The sequence below is a fragment of the Silurus meridionalis genome, chromosome 1, assembly GCF_014805685.1.
Source record: "Silurus meridionalis isolate SWU-2019-XX chromosome 1, ASM1480568v1, whole genome shotgun sequence".
Lineage (NCBI taxonomy): Eukaryota > Metazoa > Chordata > Actinopteri > Siluriformes > Siluridae > Silurus > Silurus meridionalis.
Genome location: NC_060884.1, coordinates 5,106,681 through 5,132,087, shown reverse-complemented (window position 1 = coordinate 5,132,087; position 25,407 = coordinate 5,106,681). Strand labels below are relative to the sequence as shown.

The following is a 25,407-nucleotide window of genomic DNA, read 5'->3' as shown; positions in this document are numbered from 1 at the left end:
TCTTCTCCAATTTTCTACTCCACCCCAATTGTTGACTCTATTCTTGTTATATAGGCCTATGGGAAATTGACAGACTTCTCGGATGGTGGAACTCACACTATACTTGTTTGACGGTTCACTCCCACCCGCGGCAAAAGTAAAACCATTCGCTCCCGTGAGATTTACAATTAACTTATTCATACACTTGTGCAGCTATGGGGTGACGGGGTTATGGGCTTTGCACAGGGGCCCAGGAGTGGCAGCTTGGTGTGGCTTAGATTTTTAAGTGACAATCTGTAGATTCACAGTCTAATGCCTTAACCAGTAAGCAACTAAGATGATAAAAAGATTACTCAGTGGTTTTTTTTTCATATTATTATACCCATTAAAACATGTTAATTACATGTTTTTAATGTTCCCAGTTGCACATAACTCTCCTGATGACATACATAAATAATAAATATAATCTAAGTCTGTGACTTTGTTAAGTGTGGGAAATGAGATTACTAGATAATGGGAAAGAGCTCATTAAATTGTGGACAGGCCCTTAAAACACAAGGAAACAAGATAATTAAATGTGGCCATGTCTTTGTAAGTCATGATAATTTTTTCAATTGGAATGGATGTTAGTCAAAATTTATTTCACTTCTATCTCTGAGAAGTCCTTCTTTATTTGTTATTGTTTAGTGGTCATATCAGCTATGTGAGCTTCACCTTTTATGGAGTTTTGTGCACGTCCTGAAATGCAAATCAGCGGTGGTGTAATTACACATTTTGTGATTTACAGATAATTAGTATTTACACAGACATATGGTATAAATAAAAAATCAGTTATTTTTTATTTATTTGGAGGAACCCATAATTCAGCAAGGCTTGCACATATAATTGCATAGTTTAATAAATAAGTAATAAAGGAGGTGCATTGTTTGTAAAAATGTTTTAAGGTCGTTTCAAAGCAAAGTCAAAAACATTTATGATTTTTTTTAAATATGTACACTGAACATGGCAACAAATTCTAGGAGACACACAATGGAAAATTGAAAATCAATATTATATTTTGGGAAGAAATAGTAGAAAAAGAAACATTATGTTTAACTGGTTTTAATTGAATCATAAACATTTAAAGTGTAATAATTTATATTTTTAAGTGTTTTTTTTTAATGGTTATTGCACTTTACAGGGTTAAGCTTCACAATGTCCTTTCTTTACTCAGATATTAAAAAAAATAAATAAACTTTACCAAAAAATCATTTTCAATCACTGAACATTTGTTTTACTGATGCGCCAAGTCTCAAATCAAGCACCAAAATCCGCAATTAAAACCGTCCGTGTGGAAACATACCAAAAGTTCCATTTGGTGTTCTGAAGATTTACGTAATTTAAAACATCATCATTACTTTAAAACATTTTCAAGAATATTTGATGCCCATGTTCATTAGAGTATTAAAAACATATTAATTTAAGATAGATAGATAGATAGATAGATAGATAGATAGATAGATAGATAGATAGATAGATAGATAGATAGATAGATAGATAGATAATTGACAGTAAAATACGTGATTTATTATTGGGGAGATTTATTTGATATTATGAGGTCCGTTCATGCAAACTATGCTAACAACAACTATAAAGGCGTTTTATTTTCTAAAAATAAGATTAATATGATTATGTTGACAGTAGAACCGACTCTGCGAAATGAATCATTTTTGAAGGAGCCGACTCTCTCTTGACTCGCTCATTGCTGCTTAGGAAGCTTTCCGGTAATTACAGCGAAACCAGACATCAGCCTGAGCCATGCAGGAGCGCGAGCTCGACAGCCCTTAAACCCCCAGTTACGGTTCTGGCGGTAAGTCTGCTCTATTTCACATGGGTATCCATTCGGCTTGTTTCAGCTGGAACAGAACGACAACGCTGCTGTCTTCTTCTTTGGCCATTTTATGGCGAGCCGCAAAAGGACAAGGTGGAAGACATTTTCTGTGTTAAACCCTGCTCATGGATCAGCAGGCTGGATCTGCATGGTCCTGCAGTGTATTCAACCTATTCTGTGTGTGTGATCAGAGATCTGCGTTATGCATTTCAAATCAGCTTTGTTCGTGTTGGCGTCAGGTTTTAGTCCAGCTGCAAACATCCCACGCCTTTGATCAGGAATCTCATCCAGCTGCAACATCCAGCATCATCACCACCATCATAATCATCATCACCTGCCATTCCCTATTCCTAATAGCATCGTTTTTGCTTTGTATTTCATTTGCACCTTTCTGAAGCATTGTTTAAACAGGCCTGTGCTTTTTTATATTTATATTTTCATTCATTCATTTCTGTATTCATTGATACTAATCAGGGTCACAATAAATCCAAAGCCTATCTGAGATAACACAGGGCACAAGGCTGGGATACATGCTGGATGAGACAGGTTCTTGCAGGCCACCAAGCACACACACACACACACACACACACACACTCACATAACCATCTAGACCCAGGGGCAGTTTATTATTACCAGAAGAACACTGGAAAAAACAGAGGTAGTCTAGACACACAACATACAATGGAGGCAATGGAGCTGTAAGAGAGCTGTTTTCATTTAGTCTATTTATATGTATGTATGTATTTATTTATTTATTTATAAAATATTTATCAACTCATTTTCAACTGAGGGGAGGGAAGATTACAGATATATAATTTCCTTCATCCTGTGATCTTCAAAGTGTTTTGCATTTTATATATATATATAGATAGATAGATAGATAGATAGATAGATAGATAAATAGATAGATAGATAGATAGATATAGATATAGATATAGTTTCTCACAAAATTTAGCACACCCCTCAAATTTCACAACCATTTTATTATAATTTTCATGGGACATTACTATAGAAATGGAAATTAAATATACTTTATATTAATTGATGTTCAGTTTGTATAGCAGTACAGATTTACTGACCTCTAAAAAGGACTCAACATACACCCATTATTATTTAAATTACTGGCAACAAAAGTGAGTACACCCTAAGTGAACATTTCAAAACTGTATCCAGAGTGTCAATATTTTGTGTGAGCACCATTGTTATCTACCACCGCCTTAATCCTCCTGGGTATGGAATTCACCAGAGCTGCACAGGTTGTTGCTGGGATCCTCTTTCACTCCTCTATAATGACATCACAGAGCTGCTGGATGTTAGGCACATGGCGGTTCTCCACTTTCCACTTGAGGATGCCCCACAGGTGGTCACTAGGGTTTAGGTCTGGAGACATACTTCGCCATTTCATCACCTTCAGCTTCCTCAGCAAGGCAGTTTCATCTTGGCGGTGTGTTTGGGGTTAATATAGGACATTTGGCTTTGCATTTTTACACGACATACAGATGTTATTACTTAGGGTGTACTCACTTTTGTTGGCAGCTGTATTTTATACATATAAAATAAAAGTGTACATAAAAAACACTTTTTTTAATATTCTCATTAATGCCACAAAGCACGATGAATATAATTAAATGGTAATGACACGCTGTGATTTATAAAATGGGCACATAGCTAAGTGGCCATCTTAGATCTGGATGTGTGGATGAAGCTGAGAAAGTTGAATAGATTTTTGTAAATAATAATAGTAATCGATCCAATTTGTGGAGGATGGAGCTTCCAGGAACGAGGAAAAGAGAAAGGCTAAGGAGGAGGTTTATGGATGTGGTGAGGGAAGACATGCAGGTAGTTGGGTTGAAAGAGGCAGATGTACAGGACAGGGGCGTGTGGAGAGGATGATGCGCTCTGGCGACCCCTAATGGTAGAAGCCGGAAGAAGAAGAATCGTTCCAATTTGCTCTAGAGCAAAAGTAAATAATGGGTAAATTGCTGTCAGAACCAAAACAAACCAGCCTACATTTTCGATTAGGGCTGCAACTAACGATTATTTTGATAATCGATTAATCTGATACATTTTTATTTATTTATTTATTTTTGATTAATCAGATAGGAAAAAATGTTATTTGATGTTTTGCTTATTATAACTATATCAAACTCAAATTCATGGTATTTATTTTAAAGTTGTACTTAAAAAAATGCAAAAAAATGTAGAGTTTATCTATCTTTGTAGAGTTTAACTATCTTTAAATTAGACATTTTAAAGTGGCTGCTTGTTAAAGAGTGAATGGGGATTTTTTTTCCTTTAAACAAATTCACACATGCTTGGTATGCTTCTTTTAAAACTAAATAATAATAATAAAAAGAAAAAAAAACCCAGCATTTAAGTATGCAAGGTTAAGCAATTTGTAACTTGTAAAGCAACATTAGTATTGTATTTTGAAGATGGAAAATAGACAAACATTTTTTAAAAATCTATAAAATACATTATTTTGAAAATGTAAAAAAAAAATAAAATATATATATATATATATATATATATATATATATATATATATATATATATAATGTTTATTTATGAAGATATAAGAATCTAGAATTCTTGTACATTATTATTGTATAATACATTTTTCATACATACATAAATACATAATAACACAAAAATATACAAACAATGAAAACAAGCATTTGAACGTAGTAAAGCTGCAGTAAATCACGTTAGAAAACAGATCAGTTACTTATACTAGACAAATGCTATAAAAAGAGAATAGAATGGAGAAACTCCAAACAGACTTGATTAAAAAGAAAGGAAAACAATCTGCATTGGTGTACAAATGCATAGTCATTCGCTGAAAACCACAACAGTGACTAAAAAATGTGCTCGTTTATCGCCGCTGTTATTTGTTTTAATTGAACCCATCACTGTGGGAAGCGAGCTCATCCTGCAACCTGATGCTCACGAGTCACGACAGAAGAGATCCAGTGCGACTTTCCTGAAGTTACAAAACAAACAGTTTACACAATAGCGCTTTATTAAACTACACTATTTTCACATGATGAGGATTATCCAGTTTTTGCTTAACGTGCTGATGTTTTCGTGACACCAGTGTGTTTTCTTTTCATGTGCTCGTGCATCACTGTGCTGCTTCCGTCCCACACAAGCTCCGCTTTGCATAACTTCCAGGTACAGTTTTCTCTGCGTTCCAGCTGCGATTATCATAAAACGCTCCTATGCCTTGGCTGACTTGGGACACACACTTTTTCCTGATGCAGGTTTACCCTGTACTTTCCGCCAATTTTGCAAGACCGTCACGCTAACCTGTAACTTGACAATTCTTTGGACAATTCATTGACAACAAATTACTTTATCGATTATTTTGATGTTTATGATTAGTTGTTGCAGCCCTAGTTTCCACATTTATATAATAAATCTTTTCTTTTTTTTCTGATATGCAGGAATAAGCAGAGAGGAAAAATGTCGACCCCAGATCCTGCACTAGGACCTTCCCCAGGTCCCGGGCCTTCTCCTGGGCCGATGATGGGGCCTGGACCCTCACCCGGATCTTCCCATGGCATGATGGGCCCAAGCCCTGGACCCTCCACCACATCGGGACACAATGTCTCTCAACAAGGAGCAACTGGATACACACAACAGGACAGTATGCACCCCATGCACAAAGTAAGACCACAATACAGGTTTTTGGATTATATTTGCACTTGTAAAAGAGGCAAAACTTATATCTGTTTTAAAACAGTATTAACATACAGTTCTGTTTATTATACCTTATATGATGTTAGAGCTTGTCTACAAGAAATGTACACATTTGTGTGTGTGTGTGTGATTGTGCAGTCTCTGGAGGGTCTACATGAGAAGAATGTAGCGGAGGAATCTCGCTTTGGGCAGATGAAAGGCGTGTCCATGAGAGCAGGCGGACATGCTGGCATGGGGCCTCCACCGAGTCCTATGGACCAGCACTCCCAAGGTAAAAGCCATATTCTTGTGTGAGATGATGTGAGATGATGGAGTGATTCGAGAATTTACTGTATTCCTATTACTGTATTAATATTTATTATTCATTCATCAATTTCGCAACTTAATTGCATTTCATGTAGTATCACTATAGTGACTGTGTAATAGGTTTGTAAAATGAGTAAATAAGAGTTACAACTATAATATTTCAATATGTAATTGTCTGTTTCTCCTACATCTAAAGGTTACCCCTCTCCACTGGGCTCCTCGGACCACGTCTCCAGTCCTCTTCAGGCCGGCGCCCCTCCGTCCTCCGGTCCTCTACTATCCTCTTCCTGCACGTCCTCCAGTCCACTGGAGGGTGCTGACTCTCAGCCGAGCCGTTCTGGGACTCAGAGCAACACACCTGGATCCTCTTCCAACCCAACACCTTTTAACCAAAACCAGCTGCATCAGCTCAGGGCCCAAATCATGGCCTACAAGATGCTGGCACGTGGACAGCCTCTCCCCGACCACCTACAGATGGCAGTACAGGGCAAGAGACCCATGGCAGGCATGCAGCAAGGCCAGGCTATGCCAAGTCTGCCCCCTGGTGGAGGAGGAGGGCCAGGTACAGGTCCTGGTCCTTTGGGACCAAACTTCAGTCGAGGGCATGGTGAGCAAAGTTCTGATGCTATACACAGTAATATCAAAAACGATATAATGGATCAAAATGTCAAAATGCTGAAATAATGACTGTGTCTTGCATAAGGGTTTACAAAAGCCTTCCCACATGTTAGATGGAATTGAAATATTATTCCACCTGGAGCTTTGACACAGAATCTAAATCACATGGAGGTATGGGCTTTGAGGTCTGGTCCAGATTTAGTTTTTTTGTTTTTTTTTTTAACCAAATTGGATTTCCTTTTATAATGTGTACATCTATTCAACTCTCAGGAACAACTCTTTATGGACTCAGAAGCATTTTTAAACAAATCTAACCCCTGATCAGTTTCCTTTGCTAGCTATATTGATTTCCTCTTGACTGATAATCCACAGGCTTCTCAATTTTATAACGTATTATTAATTCCAAATAAATAATACAATAATTTTATTTCAATTCCAGGTTACAATGTGGCAAACTTTAAGAGGCATGAATCGCAAGACAATGGATAGGATGCACATAAAATTTTTTCATATTTGGTCTATATTCCGACATATACCGTATTAGACATATACATATACATAGACATAAAGTATAACATAACAATAATACGTAATCAAGTGCACTGAGCATTTTGGCTTAATGCTGTGGTGACTTAAGTAAAGGTTCAGTGTGTTCTGGATGCTCCTCAGTGTTGAGTGGTCCAAGTGTCCCCCCGTCTGGCCCAAACACCGTTCCCCCTGCCAATGGGCCACCAAAAACCTGGCCTGAGGGTAAAACACTTTTATTTTCTTGTACAGTAGAGGCAAAAAAAGTTTTAAATTATTAGAAATTAACTCTGATTTCTTCTATCTACTTACTGTGTTTGGTTTGGAAAGATCCCAGAGTATATTTTAATATTGTAACATATTTGCATTGCTTCGAAGGTCCCATGGTGAATGCAGCCACGCCTTCAAATGCCCCTCAGAAGCTGATTCCTCCCCAACCCACTGGTCGCCCGTCTCCGGTGCCCCCTTCTGTGCCTCCTGCTGCCTCCCCAGTAATGCCCCCTCAAACTCAGTCTCCAGGCCACCCCGGACACTCAGCCCAGCCGGCACCCACCATCCCGCTCCATCAGAAACACAACCGCATCACTCCCATGCAGAAACCCTGTGGCCTGGACCCTGTTGAGATTCTGCAAGAAAGAGAATTCAGGCAGGAGACAAGCTTCTTAGAATATAATGTTAACATCAGACCGTATATCGTTCCATATTTCACCTAAAGCCAAAAATACACAAACGGTGTAGTATTTTATTTGTAAAATAGTGTTTTTTCATCAGGCTTGAAGCTCGCATAACACACCGTATCCAGGAGCTAGAGAATCTTCCGGGCTCACTAGCCGGAGATCTACGTACGAAGGCCACCATCGAGCTCAAAGCGCTCCGACTGCTCAACTTTCAGAGACAGGTTTGCCTTCGATGGTTAATTGGTCAAATGTAGGATTTAAAATTTTTTTTGTGTTTATTACTAATGTAGTAACGAAACTGAAATTCCACTGTGCGTGTGGTGTAGTTGCGTCAAGAGGTGGTGGTGTGTATGAGGCGTGATGCGGCTCTTGAGACGGCTCTGGATGCGAAGGCTTACAAGCGCAGTAAGAGACAATCCCTTCGCGAGGCTCGCATCACTGAGAAACTGGAGAAGCAGCAAAAGATTGAACAAGAACGCAAGCGGCGGCAGAAACACCAGGTAAGCAACCAAAACAAATGCAGTAAACACAATATAATGCAATGTTTACCATAATTATCAGCATTGATAAACTATAATTACCAAAATCTAACACATTAAATAACTATTAACATTCACCAATGTTTCAGTGTTTAACCTGCATTGACCTTCATAGTGTTTATTTAAATTAAACTAAATATTACATCTGTAAAATCTGTAGTTACTTTTAAATTTTCTAAATACTGTATATCAATGTTTATTGAGACTCAATTATATATATATATATATATATATATATATATATATATATATATATATATATATATATAGTATGTATATTTTTGTATATTAGCTTGATTTATTTTATACATTTTTCTTTGCACTTCTGGTTAGATGTTACCTGCATTTTACTGGCCCTTTACTTGTACTCTGCACAATCACAATAAAGTTTAATCTAATCTAAATCTAATCTAAATATGCATATCAAATGTTTAGTGTGCAGTCTGAATTTCCCTTGATTTCTTGTTTTCTTTCAGGAATATTTAAACAGCATCCTTCAGCATGCCAAAGACTTTAAAGAGTACCATCGCTCCATCACTGGAAAGATCCAGAAGCTGACCAAAGCTGTGGCAACGTACCATGCCAACACGGAGCGAGAGCAGAAGAAAGAGAATGAACGCATTGAGAAGGAGAGAATGAGAAGATTGATGGTAAAAACACGCATACAAGTATACACTTCAAATATGACATATGTGTAGCATTAATACAGTAAATGCCTTGGTTTTTTTCACTCTCCAGGCAGAAGATGAAGAGGGTTACAGGAAGCTGATCGATCAAAAGAAGGATAAGCGTCTGGCCTACCTGCTGCAGCAGACTGACGAGTACGTGGCCAACCTAACTGAGCTGGTTCGCGCTCACAAGGCAGCCCAAGCTCTGAAGGAGAAGAAGAAAAAGAAGAAAAAGAAGAAGAAGCTAGAGAATGCAGAAGGGCAGCCGTTAGCTTTGGGACCAGACGGAGAGGTGGGTGAAGGTTCATCTGTTTTAAGGTTAAATTTCCAAAATATGTACGTATGTATTTTCTCAGTGCAGGCGTATTATAAACTAGAGGTCGACCAATAGTAGATTTTACTAATACCAATAGCTAGGTTGGATTGTACCTTCTGATTTTTAAAATGAATACTGGATAAAAAAACAACACTCCATGTAAAATTGTATTAAACTTTATTCCAAAAAAAACCCCCACTAATAAATTATAAAAAATGTGCTAAATGAAATGAATATGAATGTATTAATTATATGAATACATGTAAATAATTAAATAAATTATAATTATTGAATATAATATAGGGCTCTTCGTGCAGTGCACAGTCTCGTCGTGTGACATCGTAATGACAGCAGACCGGAAGCTGGAAAAACTATCTGTATGGATTTTTGCTGATAGTTGATAGTTCCAGCAATCGACTATCGATGCTGATTATCAGTAAAACCGATAGTTGTAGCCGACTTCTATTAGAAATGTCCGCTAATGTGCAGTGAATAATAATTACTTTGATAACTGGTGAATATACTAAAAGATCGATCAATTTTGCATGTAGACAGTGTCATAGGATATTATACACATTTTATAAATTGATAGACAGCTAGATAGATAGATAGATAGATGGATATACAGTATATAAAAGTATTTTATGTAATCATAGCAAACTATCGGAAATGATGTGAGTTAAAGTACAGTGCACACATTGTCAAAGTGCACATTGTGACCAGTGTTACAGCAGAAAAGAAATAATCATCAAAGTTGCAGTTTATGTCATTTGGCAATAGTGGATGTTGAGCTAATACTAAAACTGGTTTGGTGCAGTTTAGTGAATCCTATAACAGACTCAGAGCCGTGTAGAAAATTCTAAATCTGGTTTAGAGCAATGTAGAGTGTCCTTGTGTAGAATATAACTAATTGCCAAAAGTTTGTGGACACCTGGTCATAAGTATAGTATGTGCTTTTAAAGCATCGCATTCCATGTTTAGTCCTAATTTGCATTTATAATTCCCTCCACTCTTCTGGGAAATATTACACTAGATTTTGGAGTGTGCTTGTGGGTATTGGTGTTCATCAGCCACAAGGGTGTTAGTAAAGTCAGGTACTGATGTATGTGAGGTGAGGAGGTCTGGGATGCATTTTGTGTTTAAAGTCATCCCAAAGGTGTTTGAGATCAGAGCTCTATAGCAGACCACTCAAAATCTTCCTCTTCAAACCATGTAAACTATATCTTCATGGAGCTCATTTTTGCACAGAGGCATTGTCATGCTGGAACAGGTTTCAATTTCCAAGTTCAAGTGAACATTAAATTTGATTACACCGCATCCAAAGACGTCCTATATAATTGTGTGCTTCCAGGTTTGTGGTAACAGTTTGGAGAAGAAACACATATGGCAGGAAAGGACAGGCGTTTGTATATAATCACAAACACAAAACATGACTAATCATGTTCCTCATTCAGAGATAGTAGCTACAAAAAAATTTACAGTAGTTGCTAAATAATATGCTTTAATTATGACTGAGTAATAATAAGACACAACAACTTGGAATATTGCATGAATTTTTCCTGATTTAAATCTGGTTTTATTACACTTTAAATTGTACAGTGATCTTATGTTTTCCATAGGGTATATCATAAAGTTAATTTTACACGTCATGATCCGTCCGTGCAACTTCTTTCCCTTGTAGCCGCTGGACGAGACGAGTCAGATGAGCGACCTGCCTGTGAAGGTGATCCATGTGGACAGTGGGAAGATCCTGAGCGGAGTAGATGCCCCCAAAGCAGGACAGCTGGATACCTGGCTGGAGATGAACCCTGGGTGAGCATTTTGCTAGCCTGGCTTGAGGCTTTTTACTCACGTAGCTGGTTTTATAGCAGGATGTCTTTGTTTTGAACGGTTGTTCTCTTATTGTTCACAGATATGAGGTTGCCCCAAGATCAGACAGCGAGGACACCGGCTCTGAGGAGGACGAGGTGAGGCAGCTAGTAGTGTCGTCCTGTATTTTTGTTGAAGTGATAAAATTATTATGCTGACAGGAAAAAAATGCAGTTGTATTGCTATTAAATTCAATTTCTAATGTCCATTTATATTCTCTAAAACTATTTTTTAGATATTCTAATGCAGTTAACATTTTTTTTTCCTTTCTTAAACAGAGAACATCATGACATTAATCGTTTTTTATTCTATCATCAATAGTCATATTTATTAACATTTGTTTTTTACTATGATTTTTATTTATTTTAAATTTTTTTCATATTTGATTAGATTCACAATCTTCATCTCCATCATCAAATTTTTGTTATTTATGTTTCTCCATCATTAAATATTCAGTATATGTGCCAGTCTGGGAAATGGGAAACAGTATATGTCTATAAACACGAATTAAATTTTTAATTCTTAGTAAATAAGTAAGTAAGTAAAACATTTTTTTGTTTTACCTTCTAATTAACTGAAGGAGGAAGAGGAAGAACAGCCCCAGCCATCGCAGGCTCCTGTGGAAGAAAAGAAGAAGATTCCAGATCCAGACAGTGAGGATGTATCAGAAGTGGATGCTCGTCACATCATCGAGTACGAAACCTTCAGACAGGAGAAAGCCGAATAGAAGGCACTTAGATGGTTCAAGTTAAATTAAATGTGATTAGCCATAATTCATCATCTGTCTGTGTGTGTTGTAGGCATGCTAAGCAGGATGTAGATGATGAGTACGGTGGTGCTGCGTTCGCACGTGGCCTGCAGTCGTACTACGCAGTGGCTCATGCAGTCACTGAGAGGGTAGACAGACAGTCGTCCTTGTTGATCAACGGCCAACTCAAACAGTATCAGGTAAAAACTTGAGATAGTGTAACTTTCTTTATTGTTTTAACACCTCCCTGGATAAAATCATGTCAGAAACCAAAACTATATTCCTGAATGATATACAACATAGAAATTACAGTTCTGGTTATTATATTTATATTATATATATATATATATATATATATATATATATATATATATATATATATATAAATATATATATATATATATATATATATATATATATATATATATATATATATATATATATATATTTTTTTTTTTTTTTTTTTTACTGACTTCTGAATTAAAATGATATGTGCTTTATCTAAAATTCGGAAAACAAAGGTCAGTATTATGAAACAAATTCACTTGTTAAGTTAAGAGTTGTAGTGAAAGTGCTTTTAGTATGATACACCGCGTTCCAAATCTACATGAGTAGACTGAATGTGAATAACTGAATAGAAAACTGAATTTGAATAAACTGGTTTGAATAAATTAATATTATGGTATATACTGTATGCAGTATCAGAAATCTTCAACCAGAAAGGCAAAACAGACAAACTAAGAAAAGATAACAGAGCTTAGAACATGTAACTGCTAAATGCCAATAGACATAATGTTGAACATTTGTTTAGCTTATCGCTACATATTGAGGACATATGTATATTGCATAATTCATTTCGTAGACGACGGTATTAGCAAGTTAGCTATAAAGATTAGGCTAATATATCTGTCTGGTAAAACATTTTGCTAAGATGATTTTGCTTTAATGTATAATCTGCTATAATACAATTAACAGTATTCTATTTAAAATCAGATGGATAACTTTATGGACAAAAGTTCACATATACATTTAGTCCAAACTTTCTTTGATAATAGCCTTCACTCTTCTTGGAAGAGTGTATTTGCAGAGATTTGTCATTCACGAGGGTGTTAGTAAAGTTCAGGTAATGATGTAGGTAAGGAGGCCTTGGGTACAGTCAGTGTTTCAGTTTATTCCAAAGGTGTTCAATAGGCTTATGGTTAGAGCTTTATAGCAGGCCACTCAAGACCTTCTACTTGAAACTTCATGGAGCTGGCTTTGTGCACAGGAGCATTGTCATGCTTGAACAGGTTTGGGCCTTTTAGTTCAAATTCACCACATCCAAAGACATCCTATACAATTGTGTGCTTTTAACTTTGTGGTATCAGTTTGGGGAAGAACCACATATGGCTGGAGAAGTCAGGTGTTCCAATAAATTTGTTCCATACAGTGTAGACCCTTTAGACCCTTCCCTTATATCTTTTAAATGTCAATACTCTAATCTGTGATTTAATCTGAATCCTATTCTATTCATTTTATGTATCTTCAGATTAAGGGTTTGGAGTGGCTGGTGTCTCTGTACAATAATAATCTGAATGGAATCCTAGCTGATGAGATGGGTTTAGGAAAGACCATCCAGACCATTGCGCTTATCACCTACCTCATGGAGTACAAACGTCTCAATGGGCCCTATCTCATCATCGTACCGCTTTCGTGAGTCACGCAGTGCTGTTTCAGAACCTTTTGTTTATTTCTTTGTTTGGTGCTTGATTGGAAATTTGTGTTTTTTGGGGGCAGAACTCTTTCTAACTGGGTCTACGAGTTTGACAAATGGGCCCCGTCAGTAGTGAAAGTCTCATACAAGGTAAGTGCGTCTGGAGACGAGCCTTGTATTTGGCCACAAAAATGCTAACGCTATTATGAAAACCTTATCAGACATTTAAAAATGTATATTTACGTGCTTAGGGATCTCCTGCAGCCAGGCGGGCGTTTGTTCCTCAACTCCGCAGCGGCAAATTTAACGTTCTCCTCACCACCTACGAGTACATCATTAAAGACAAACAAGTCCTAGCGAAGGTAATAAAGGAACATTTGAGTGTCCGGGCAGAATCTGAGATGCAGCTGATCTGCTGTCTGGTTTGAACTCATTCTCATGCATTTGTCACTGTGATCAGATTCGCTGGAAGTATATGATCGTGGATGAGGGGCACCGGATGAAAAACCACCACTGTAAGCTGACTCAAGTACTGAACACACACTACCTGGCTCCGAGGCGTGTCCTGCTGACGGGGACGCCGCTGCAGAACAAGTTGCCTGAACTGTGGGCGCTGCTCAACTTCCTGCTGCCAACCATCTTCAAGAGCTGCAGCACATTCGAACAGTGGTTCAACGCCCCCTTCGCCATGACTGGAGAGAAGGTCTGAGTCTTTGGGTTTTTTTTGTTCACTCCAGGCATGACATCATAAAAACAAAAGCAAGCTGGTTTAAAGCCACTTCTACATAAAAGTCTAAAACACAAGAAAACTTTAAAGCAAGTAGAATAATTTAGCATCTACAATATAATTTACTTCTCATTCTTGATAAACCCACATTTGGAGATGTTATGATTCATCTTGCATATTAAGTCACATGTCCTTCTTTTGTCCAATGTTAAGTAGGCTCTGGTGTGAATATTCAAAACTATGGTTGCACTTCTTAACATTAATCAATTTGCTCAAAGAGCGATTTTTCCGGTGCTACTGGATTTATCCCAGTACAACATGAAGCATTTATATACTTTGGCCTTCAAATCATTAAAACCATTTCCTCAACTATGTAGTTGGATAAGAAATAGTGGGTTTTTTTTGTATTGAATTGTAGCTGCAAAACTATGATTGCTAACAAAAGCTTGTACACAAAACCAATGTAGCATCATGCGAAAAACCTTTATGTGCGGGCTTTTACCTTAAAATAGCTTGAGATCATGAAAAAAAGACATTTAACCTGAAATGAACAAGAACGTATTCATTGTTTTTATTTTGTTGTATGAGTTAAACCCTAATTTTTTCTCTTTGCGCTCGCTACTTTTTTCTCACATACAGGTGGACCTGAACGAAGAGGAGACAATCCTGATTATTCGGCGTCTCCACAAAGTGCTCCGTCCCTTCCTGTTACGTAGGCTAAAAAAGGAGGTAGAAGCTCAGCTACCGGAGAAGGTCAGGAGAGCCTTCAGCACGTACACCTTGACATCATTTGTCCTGAAAATATACAAAATATATGAAATGAGCACTCGGTTTTCTAAAATACTTTTCTCCAGGTGTCTCTAAAGTCATAACATTTTATGTACATAACAGCGCTAACATACTTCACAATATACTGTTCCAAATAAATCAAAGCATACAAAGATGCTTACAAAATATGAAAAGTCTGAGCTTTCCGTGTTTTGTTGTATCTTGCCGCAGGTGGAATACGTGATAAAGTGTGACATGTCAGCGCTGCAGAGGGTTCTCTACAGACACATGCAAGCCAAAGGGGTTCTGCTTACTGACGGATCAGAAAAAGACAAGAAGGTAAGTAGATGGGTCATTAGTTCAGACCTTATGATGATATCTTGTATCTGAAATAAGTGCAAGAGATATTTAATTTAAAAAAAATCCATGGAAATTAATCAGCAGCTATGCTATTATTTGAGTTAGTATCACTACTCAAATTTGACACCACCATCTCATCCTGAATTTATTTAATATATTTAGGCAAATTGATGTATATAGCATTACAAGTACAAGTACAACTTATATGCAGGTATTAAATAATAATAAACACATTTCTTCCATTTAAACACCAAAAAAGCAAATATTTATATTATTTTCATACATTTTGTATGTTTCTAGTATAGTCTATGTATATAGTTACATTTACATCCACATATCATGTTACAAACCTTTTTAAGTTGCAAAAGATCTCTGTTACAAAGCACTGAGACTGAAGACTCCTTCCAAAAATAAAAATTAAACACCTTACAGAAACCATATCAAGAAGGTGTTAACACTAGCCAGTATTATTGTCCTGAGCTACTACTAGAGAAAATAAATCAACACCCTTTGACCAATCAGATTTGAGAATTCACCTGCGCTGTGTTATAACACATGTTAAAACACTGTCAAATAATGAAGCCTCAAATAGATGTAATTATAATTCAATGTCTGTAGGCTGTGTGGTTTGCTAGAAGACCCGATACACTGCAATTGCTTTATAGCTAAGTGAATGTGTGTGTGTTTTAGGGAAAAGGTGGCACTAAAACTCTGATGAACACGATCATGCAGTTGAGGAAGATCTGTAATCATCCCTACATGTTCCAGCAGATTGAGGTACTACCTGCATTAAAGCAATCGGTATACTGTTTACCAAAATGATGTATAATCTAGAAGAAAGAGCACTTGGTAGCTTTTCTATCGCATCATGGGAAGTCAGCTGCAAGCTGCTTTAGCTGCAAGTCTTTACATGGGACGTCTACATAAACAATCTTTTTCATATTTAAATGTCTAAGAGCACTGTCTGGCTTCTTTAATGTTCATACTCTTTATTTAACGCAGGAGTCCTTTTCTGAGCACTTGGGTTTCTCTGGTGGTATTGTACAAGGGTAGGTCATTTAAAACATAACATTATATAGTACATAAATAATGTAAGCACTTACAGTAACCTTTTTTAAACCTTTGACCTCTAACCAGTGCTGACCTATATCGAGCCTCTGGAAAGTTTGAGGTGCTGGACCGGATCCTTCCCAAACTCCGAGCAACCAATCACAAAGTGCTGCTCTTCTGCCAGATGACAACACTGATGACCATAATGGAGGACTATTTTGCGTACCGCAACTTTAAATACCTCCGTCTAGATGGTATGACCAGCAGCGTTCATATTTTCATTCTATTTTTCATTTTAAATGTATAATCCTTCTACTTTGTCATTCCCAGTGTCACTCCCTGTCCGAAGGCAGCCAGGCATACAATTCTGAACTACTTTGCAATGACTCATATTTATATTTTCTCTGCAAAAAATTAAAAAAATCATTACATTAAAATATGTAACACATGTTCACCTTGATACTATGATAATCCAAAATTACCACTCTTTACAACCATGGTAAGCAGAAAAGCATCTCAAAAGAGAAGAATAGCAATAACATTAGAAAAATGTAGAAAGTTTTAAAAGCCAGTTCATATCTGAGGAACCAGAAACAGATTTCGGTTAAAAAGAAATGAACATTTTAATTTGATGATTTTATATTAGTAAAATAAAATGCTAAACAAATGCATATGCAGGTTGAAAGATATATAATATATAGTAAAAGATAATAACACCAGGGCAGACAAATCCAAAAGAGTCATCCAAAACAGGAAGTCAAAAACAGATAGACTACAAACGAGATCAAAAACTGGGAAAGAAGCATCTCCACATCAACGTATTTCAAAAAGTGTCATGGCTTGGAAAAAGTCAAAAGACAAGAGTTAATGAAAGTTTATTTTGCTTTATTTCCTTAAAGTAAGGCCCTTTTAGTAGTGTGTGTGTGCATCCATGTGTGTGAGCGCCGCGTGTGTCCGCATGAAATATGGCACACCTGTGCTTAATCAGTTAGAAGGAGAGTCAGAGCAGGAAAGTGTGTTACATAGCGATACATAGCCAATGATACCATACATTAAAGATACATATGAAACACAGATGCGATGTGATACGATTCGCCCCTATTACAATCCACTGTGATCCGATTTCGATTTGAGTCAACACAATGCGATATAAAGCAATACAATGCAATGGTATAGATGCAAAATACCAGGCTTTGCAATTTAATATGGTACAAATAGTTTAATTTTATTGCCTTGGTTTAGACAAACATAAATTAAACATAAATAAAAACATTTTAACCCATGGAAATATGTTAAAAATGATGCAACGTGATACAAATGATAACTTTTATCCGATGCAAATTTTGTTTGCACATCGTTAACTTTTATGGTGATGCACCAATGCGAATCGATTAATCTTACCATCCCTAATGCTCTACCTGTTTTGATGTTTTATACATAGGAACCACTAAGGCAGAGGACCGCGGTATGCTCCTGAAGACGTTTAATGATCCCGAATCGCAATACTTCATCTTCTTGCTAAGCACAAGGGCAGGGGGTCTGGGCCTCAACCTACAGAGTGCAGACACGGTGGTCATCTTTGACAGTGATTGGAACCCTCACCAGGTACCACATTTATCTAAACATTGGGCTTTCTTTTGGTAATAGATGCATAGAGCACATAGTCTGGGTAACATTCTGCTTTGAGACAATGTTCATTGTTAAAAGCGCTATACAATTAAAAAATGAATTGTACAGTGTATTTAGTATAATATAATCTGTATTTTGAATAAATGGAAGTTCCTTAAAAAAGACTTTATTTTTGAGTATGTCATACTCAACTTTAAATGCATACAATTTCCCGTGCTTTTTTTCTATCATTTCCTTTTGTAGGACCTGCAGGCTCAGGACCGGGCTCATCGCATCGGGCAGCAGAACGAGGTGCGGGTGTTGCGCTTGTGCACCGTGAACAGTGTAGAAGAGAAAATTCTTGCTGCTGCAAAATATAAGCTCAACGTGGACCAAAAGGTCATCCAAGCAGGCATGTTCGACCAGAAATCTTCCAGTCACGAGCGCCGTGCGTTCCTGCAGGCCATCTTAGAGCATGAGGAGCAGGACGAGGTCTGAGATCTTTACATGTGCTATCTTGTTTTTTTTTTATTTCTTTTATCTTTTGTTACTAAAATATTGACTGTCATCTATTCAGGAGGAGGACGAAGTTCCAGATGATGAAACTGTGAATCAGATGATTGCAAGGAGTGAAGAGGAGTTTGATCACTTTATGGTTTGCCTTCTTTTTACATATTCAAGTGGTTCTGATTACATAGAGCTGAAATATTTTTTTTTGTGCCTCAACTCTATTGTCCTCATTTTCTTTTCTTTTCTTTTTTTTATTCCTCTGGTTCCACCATGTTTACCTAAATATTTTATTTTATACACCTACAGCACCATTATTAATGAGATGACTCAGTTCATTTCTCTGTCCCAGAAAGTAGCTCCACCTATAGGTGGATTCTCTGCACTGCCAGCCTTTTATAAAAGGCAAAGAAAGCAAAAACTGAGAGTGAAAGACTGCTCCTTTAAAGTAAAGGGTTGTACCTCATTCATGTTAGTTCATCATGCATTAGCTAAAGTGGACAGATCAAATAAAAATTAACTTAATTTAGAAATGTATTAGTAAATGTTGAAATACTAAACTTCAGTTAATGTTAAAAATGGAATCTTACTTTAAAGCTTTGTTTTGTTGTTTAAAAGTCCAGAGCATTGGAATTACATTTATTTATATGTTAGATCTTGCGATAAAGTTCAGTATTATTTTAAATGGAGTGTTATGTTTGTAAGTTTGTTTGTTTGTTTGTTTGTTTTATAATTGGTTGATTAATTGGTTATCGGCTATCGGTTAATCGAATACCATTGCCAGTTGCCTCATAAGAAATATGAGATGAGCAGCGCTTGTGTGTTGCAGCTGAGGGAGGAGCTAAAATTTCTGGGCCAGAAAAATGCAAACAATCTGAAATAAAGTGAGTCACATTATTATTATCTCAATGGTTTCTTTAACATCATTTGATTACGATAGGTCAATATTAGAAGCCACACCTGCAATAAAATGGAATAGTTTAGACTATCATCCCTTTGCGCAGCGTATGGATTTAGACCGGCGTCGCGAAGAGGCTCGGAACCCGAAGCGCAGGCCTCGACTCATGGAGGAAGACGAGCTGCCCACTTGGATCATGAAGGATGATGCTGAGGTCGAGCGGCTCACCTGCGAGGAGGAGGCAGAGAAAATGTTCGGCCGTGGCTCACGCCAGAGGAAGGAAGTTGACTATAGTGACTCGCTCACTGAGAAACAGTGGCTCAAGGTCGGAGGTTACTATGTAAAAAAAAAATGTTTTTTTTCTTTCTGGAAGAGTTTAGAAAGTACTTATTCATCACTGTCTTTCTACAGGCTATAGAAGAAGGCACGCTGGACGAGATCGAGGAGGAAGTCCGCCATAAGAAGACGACCCGAAAGAGAAAGCGCGATCGTGACCTCGATGCCGGTCCATCAACATCAGGGACACGTGGAGCTAGAGACAAAGACGAGGACAGTAAGAGACAGAAGAAGCGTGGAAGACCTCCAGCGGAGAAGATAACACCGAACCCTCCCAGTCTCACCAAGAAAATGAAGAAGATTGTGGAAGCTGTTATTAAATACAAAGAGAGGTGAGAACTAGTCACTTCCTGTGCTTTGACCTGTGCTTGACTTTTTACTAGCTATAGCTTGGACATAAATAGATTTTTCTGAATTTTGCATCCTGATGGCCTATAATTCATAAACCCATGAGTCGTTAACACACTTTCCCTGGTCTCGCAGCAGTAATGGCCGGCAACTGAGTGAAGTCTTCATCCAGTTGCCGTCTCGTAAAGAGCTCCCCGAATACTACGAGCTGATCCGCAGACCCGTCGACTTCCGCAAGATCAAGGTGACTGCACACTCCCACACATTTACATGACTTTGCATTCATTACTAACCTAGAATGATGTGTATTCTAATAACTTTAATAGTTATTTCTGGAATATATATTATATGATTAAAACACCAGCTTGATTTCAATTTAGAAAATGCAGCCTAGAAACCTTTACTTTGTGGATAATCCAGGAATATAAATCCACTAATTTATACTCTCACAACTATACCGGAGAAATTTCTATCAAGGATCTAGACTATATGTACAAAAGATTGCGGACCCCTAACTGTAAGATTCGTATGTGTGTCCTGAACACATGTAGACCCCATTTGCTCTCATAATAACCTCCTGCGAAGGTTTTTTTTGGGTTGTGCTTTTGGGGAATTGTGCTCATTCAGCCACATGGGTGTTTTAGTAAAGCCAAGCACTGACTTAGGTGTTTTGAGGAGACCTGGGGTGCAGTCAGCATTCTAATTTATCCCAAAGTTCAGTAGGGATGAGATCAGCACTCTATAGCAGGTCACTTAAGATCTTCTATGATGTCGAATGTTGAATATTATGAGAGGATTTTGAAGGCATAAACCTACTCAAGAAATTGATTTATCTTAGGAATTTAAGCTTGGAAATTTAAATCCAGAAACTTTCTCTTAAAACAATAAAGTAAGTATTTAAGTGTACAGGTTCAAGACTAGGAATTTAGGACTGGAAACTAAGAATGTAAATTTACATGCTTAAGCATAGCAGCAGCTTTACTTTAGGAAGCTTGAGATTTTAGTCTGAAATCTAGAAAACTAGGTCCTTGAATTATAGTAAAGAAACATGTAACTCCTGTAACTGTCTGTGTTCTGTGTTTTGTGAATTCATGAATTCAATTAAGAAATTTGGCTAAATGATGGTAAAAATTGATAAGAGCTCAAATCTAATCGGTGTGTATTTTGTGCAGGAGCGAATACGCAGCCACCGCTATCGCAGTCTGAATGACCTAGAGAGAGACGTGATGCTCCTGTGTCAGAATGCTCAGACCTTTAACCTGGAGGGCTCACTGGTGAGAAATCACACACCAATACACACATTCCCCTGTCTTGTAAACTGATACAAATATTCACGTATAACTTTCTTTTTTTTTTTTGTGTGCGCACGTTTAGATTTACGAGGACTCAATTGTGCTGCAGTCGGTGTTTACTAGCCTACGACAAAAGATTGAGAAGGAGGAAGAGAGTGACGGAGAGGAGAGTGATGAAGAGGATGAGGAACAGGACGAAGGTTCTGAGTCTGAGTGTGAGTATACGATATTGCCAGAGGTGCAGCGAGGATTAGGTTTTAAAATGCAAAGATGGTGGAAATGTGTGACATGCAATCCATAGGATTAACATCTATTGCACACATGCTGGTCATGTGATCACATTCTTTCATGGAGAGCCACTAAATTCTGGATTCTGAAGTGACCTGATAGCGCTCTATTCCAAAGATTTCAACATCAGTTCCAACATACATTATATATTCTCATTTAAACTGTTATAATTTGCTCCTCAGCAACTTTTCTTAAAACATTAAACTCCAGGTTCTGTGATCTACAGTGCCCAAGAATGAAGATAGTAGAAGTTGGGCATTTTAGCCGACTTTGGAGCTCAGCTATATCTGCATTTTAAATATAATTTCTCTTACGGCAAGCATTTTGGTCCAGCTTTCAGAATAATGTATGACTATAAGTCTGTATGTGTGTGGGTTTGTGTGTGTCTTATGATTGGCAGCTCGTTCAGTCAAGGTAAAGATTAAACTTGGCAGAAAAGAGCGCAGTACCGAAAGAGGAAAAGGCAGAAGGAGGGGAGGAAGAACCAGAGCCAAGCCTGTGGTCAGTGATGATGACACAGAGGAAGAACGAGAAGAGGTGATTTATACGCATCATGCATACATTGCACACATTATACAATACTCCCTCTATATCAAATTTAAATAGTCAGCCAAGACTTATTTTGGTCTTGCACTATAGGGTGAATATCACAATAATGGCGTAAGAAAAAAGACGAGTGCCGTCATAATGTTGCAATGTTTACCTAAATCTCATAGATTAGATTAGATTAGATTAGATTAAATTAAATTCAACTTTGTCATTGTGCAAGGTACATGTACAGAGCCAATAAAATGCAGCTAGCATCTAACCAGAAGTGCATAAGTAGCCTATTTACAATAAATTACAGTAGATAAATAGGGTTTGAGATACATATATATACAGGGATGAGGGTGATTAATGTACAGAAGGTGCAGTAAGTAATAATATATGGTATATATAGTAATATACAATATACTGTGCAAATGATATGCGTATACAGACATGTCAGAAGACAATATACTCAATGGCATGATATAGTTATGTACAAGTATGAGTGTATGTATGATACAGTATATACAGTATAAATATGGGTGGACTGTACAGTAGTGCAAATGTGAGTTATGGATGTTATAAACAAATAATTGCAATAATGTTTCGCTGGAAGCGGCTTAAAAACAAAGCAAGAGCTTCTTAGCTCCTATTTCTCCACATTAAAGAAAAATGAAAAATAGTGAATAGTAAAATAGTGAATATGTTGGACTCAGAGTTCCAGATGGCAGTGCACCTGAGTATGAGTTACAACAGAAAATATGACCCTGCAGTAGGGTCAAAGTTATACTTTAGATCCTTTGAGCAGAATGTAAAGATAAAAACGTGGAAAATCTGGACATATTAAAGAATTAAGAACTATTATGTTGCTGCATCACTCTCATTTATTCAGTGTAAAATCCTGTTTTCTTTTTAATAGACTTCACAACTTCACTGCTAAACAAATGTCTGATTACACAAAACATGACATACAGTCTTGCCAAGTTTGGAAACACCCAGTCTTTTATCATTTTTGAGAGACATATGCACGTTTCTTTTGTTTCTATGCAACAAACTAGATCATTTAACAATTTCAAAATTTACTTTGACCAAACAAATATATAATTGTACAGATGTTACATTTTATTTGCATTAAAAAGTCTTCCCTTAGCACTCTTGGCATCTGGACAGCTTGTTTCTCCAAACATTCAGCTGAAATATTTTGCCATACCTCTAAAACACGCCAAAGGTGTTCTTCTTCTTGGAGATTTTGTTCTGACCTTACGATCCCAGAGAAGTTCAACAGGATTTAGGCCATTCTATAATAGATGACACTTCAGCTGAGTGTTTGCTCATTGGGTCATTGTCTTGTTGTATAGTGAAGTTTGTTTCAATTAGGACTGCATGGCATTGAAGAGTGGAATGTTAGCCATGTTGGTTCAGTATTCCTTTTGACATTCAATCTATATTTAACTTACATGTATAAAATGAGTTAGCATGTTCTCTATATATAACTAATAAGTGTAACGTGAACTTTACATGTACAGTAGCTCATTCAGAACCTATTGTTTGCCAGTTTGATGAAAATTAATACAGTTAAATGACCAAGTTTGTCACATACATACATGTTCCTTTTGTTTATGTCTTTCAAAAATTATAAAAGGGTACTGTATTGAAAACCTGCAATTTAAGTACATATTATGCAGCCAAATGTCACTCGTGATCTCCTGCTCGTGTGTTTCAGGAACGCTCTAACACTGCCAGTGATGAAGACCAAGGATAGAAGACACTAATCAACGTAAACTGTGTTGTTAACGCCTTAGCAAAGTCGCATCTTTTTTTTTTGCGGCAATTATTGTACTTTTTAGTCACGATGAATTATATATTGTATCGATAAATAAATCTGAATTGATACCAGGTTAACCACACACACACACACGCACACACACACACACTGGACATAGCTAGTCTAGCAACTAGTAAATCAAATAGACAGTTGTGCTTATACTGCATGCGCTTTGATGTTGACAATTTGTAGCACACTGCCCCTTTGTGGACCCATTTGTTTTTACAATGAATTCCACATTAGTCGTACTGTATATTGTGTGTATATTAATGATGTATCCTGTCAGCTGTTTCCACACGTGAATTATGTCGCGCTTGTGTTAAATTTGTAGTGCTGTGCCGTCTTCATTTCTTTTAGCGGCATACGATTGGTGAGCGATCATTTACCATTCAACAGCATGCAAATAGGGTTAGCAATTAATCTGTCGTTATATTTCTTTCCCAGCTTGAGGTACTTGTAACTAAAAGTTAAGGCAGCCAACAAGATGGTGTGTAAGAACTTTTGAGCTCCATGTACTGTGTATCGCGTCCAAAAAACGTGTCTGACACACCATTGGCGGTCTTGACGTGTTTGTTGCTCTGGATTAGAGCAGATTTCAGATAAAACAAAAGTTGATGTTGTTTTTCGATTGTGGACAGCATGCTGATTCACTGTATGTTTTGATTTTGTAGAAACGTGATGTCAAGTAGAAGTAAAAAAGAAAAAAAAAAGAAAAAAGCTTTTTGGGGTGTCTTCTCAATGTCATTTTATGGATCTTTCACTGGTATAAAAGTAATCAGACATAAAAGCAACACTGTTTTACTTTCATAACATTTTTACATTTATGCCTTTAAAAGGACATATACAAATATATTTACCAATATATTTATAAAGTGCTATTCTAGTGAAACTCTGGTAAAATAGGAAAGTGTTAACCTGTTTAGAGTAGAAATCTGTTTTATTTGTTAACGATTCATTAAACTTCAGTGTTGCACTCAGGTATGATTGCTTTACAATGGGAATTAAATCCATAGTATTGATTTGGTCAGGGAGTGTTCGTGAACACTTACATAAATCAATAAAATAATGTAACACCGCAGTATTGTAGCTTTGCTGTACCGGGAAAATCCTTGCATTATGTAGAAATTGCCCCATATTACACACATTTTTGTTTGTAATGTATGTAAATGTCCCCCAGGTGGAAATAGGGCCTAACACACACACACACACACACACACACACACAAACCATTAACCATCACAAGACTAACACACCTTCATTCACTTCCTTCCACCCATGGCTTTAGGTGAGACATCAGGATAATCATATGCATGGTTCTAGTACTTTACTATGTAACTTTTGTTAAAAGACACCAGCATCAAT

At 37.1% G+C, this 25,407-nt stretch overlaps 1 protein-coding gene across 6 annotated transcripts; it reads left to right on the top strand.

Moving 5' to 3' along the window:
- Nucleotides 1-1,696: 1,696 nt before the first annotated feature.
- On the top strand, nt 1,697-24,766 carry LOC124403236 (transcription activator BRG1). Of its 6 annotated transcripts, none has more exons than XM_046877266.1 (33): nt 1,697-1,828; nt 5,296-5,518; nt 5,690-5,822; nt 6,054-6,464; nt 7,145-7,225; nt 7,379-7,646; nt 7,772-7,898; nt 8,004-8,177; nt 8,693-8,866; nt 8,955-9,176; nt 10,882-11,012; nt 11,113-11,167; nt 11,650-11,762; nt 11,870-12,017; nt 13,346-13,509; nt 13,594-13,660; nt 13,762-13,872; nt 13,971-14,213; nt 14,877-14,990; nt 15,237-15,344; nt 16,056-16,142; nt 16,368-16,414; nt 16,503-16,669; nt 17,857-18,020; nt 18,288-18,515; nt 18,601-18,678; nt 19,535-19,753; nt 19,840-20,096; nt 20,251-20,356; nt 21,285-21,386; nt 21,487-21,619; nt 22,093-22,229; nt 23,944-24,766. In XM_046877266.1, the coding sequence occupies exons 2-33, from the start codon at nt 5,315-5,317 to the stop codon at nt 23,980-23,982; spliced, it is 4,812 nt and encodes a 1,603-aa protein (XP_046733222.1). In that variant the 5' UTR covers nt 1,697-1,828; nt 5,296-5,314; the 3' UTR covers nt 23,983-24,766. The 6 variants fall into 6 exon arrangements, with proteins under 6 accessions (XP_046733222.1, XP_046733196.1, XP_046733113.1 ...); XM_046877240.1 differs by having other exon boundaries at nt 20,248-20,356; XM_046877157.1 differs by having other exon boundaries at nt 11,647-11,762; nt 20,248-20,356.
- Nucleotides 24,767-25,407: the final 641 nt, after the last annotated feature.

Bases quoted from the DNA above. Each gene is read 5' to 3' on its own strand.
- LOC124403236 (XM_046876928.1), top strand. From the start codon at position 5,315: ATGTCGACCCCAGATCCTGCACTAGGACCTTCCCCAGGTCCCGGGCCT. The intron at 16,415-16,502 runs GTAGGTCATTTA...ACCTCTAACCAG, and splicing joins TCTGGTGGTATTGTACAAGG to TGCTGACCTATATCGAGCCT. The intron at 21,620-22,092 runs GTGAGTATACGA...TATGATTGGCAG, and splicing joins CGAAGGTTCTGAGTCTGAGT to CTCGTTCAGTCAAGGTAAAG.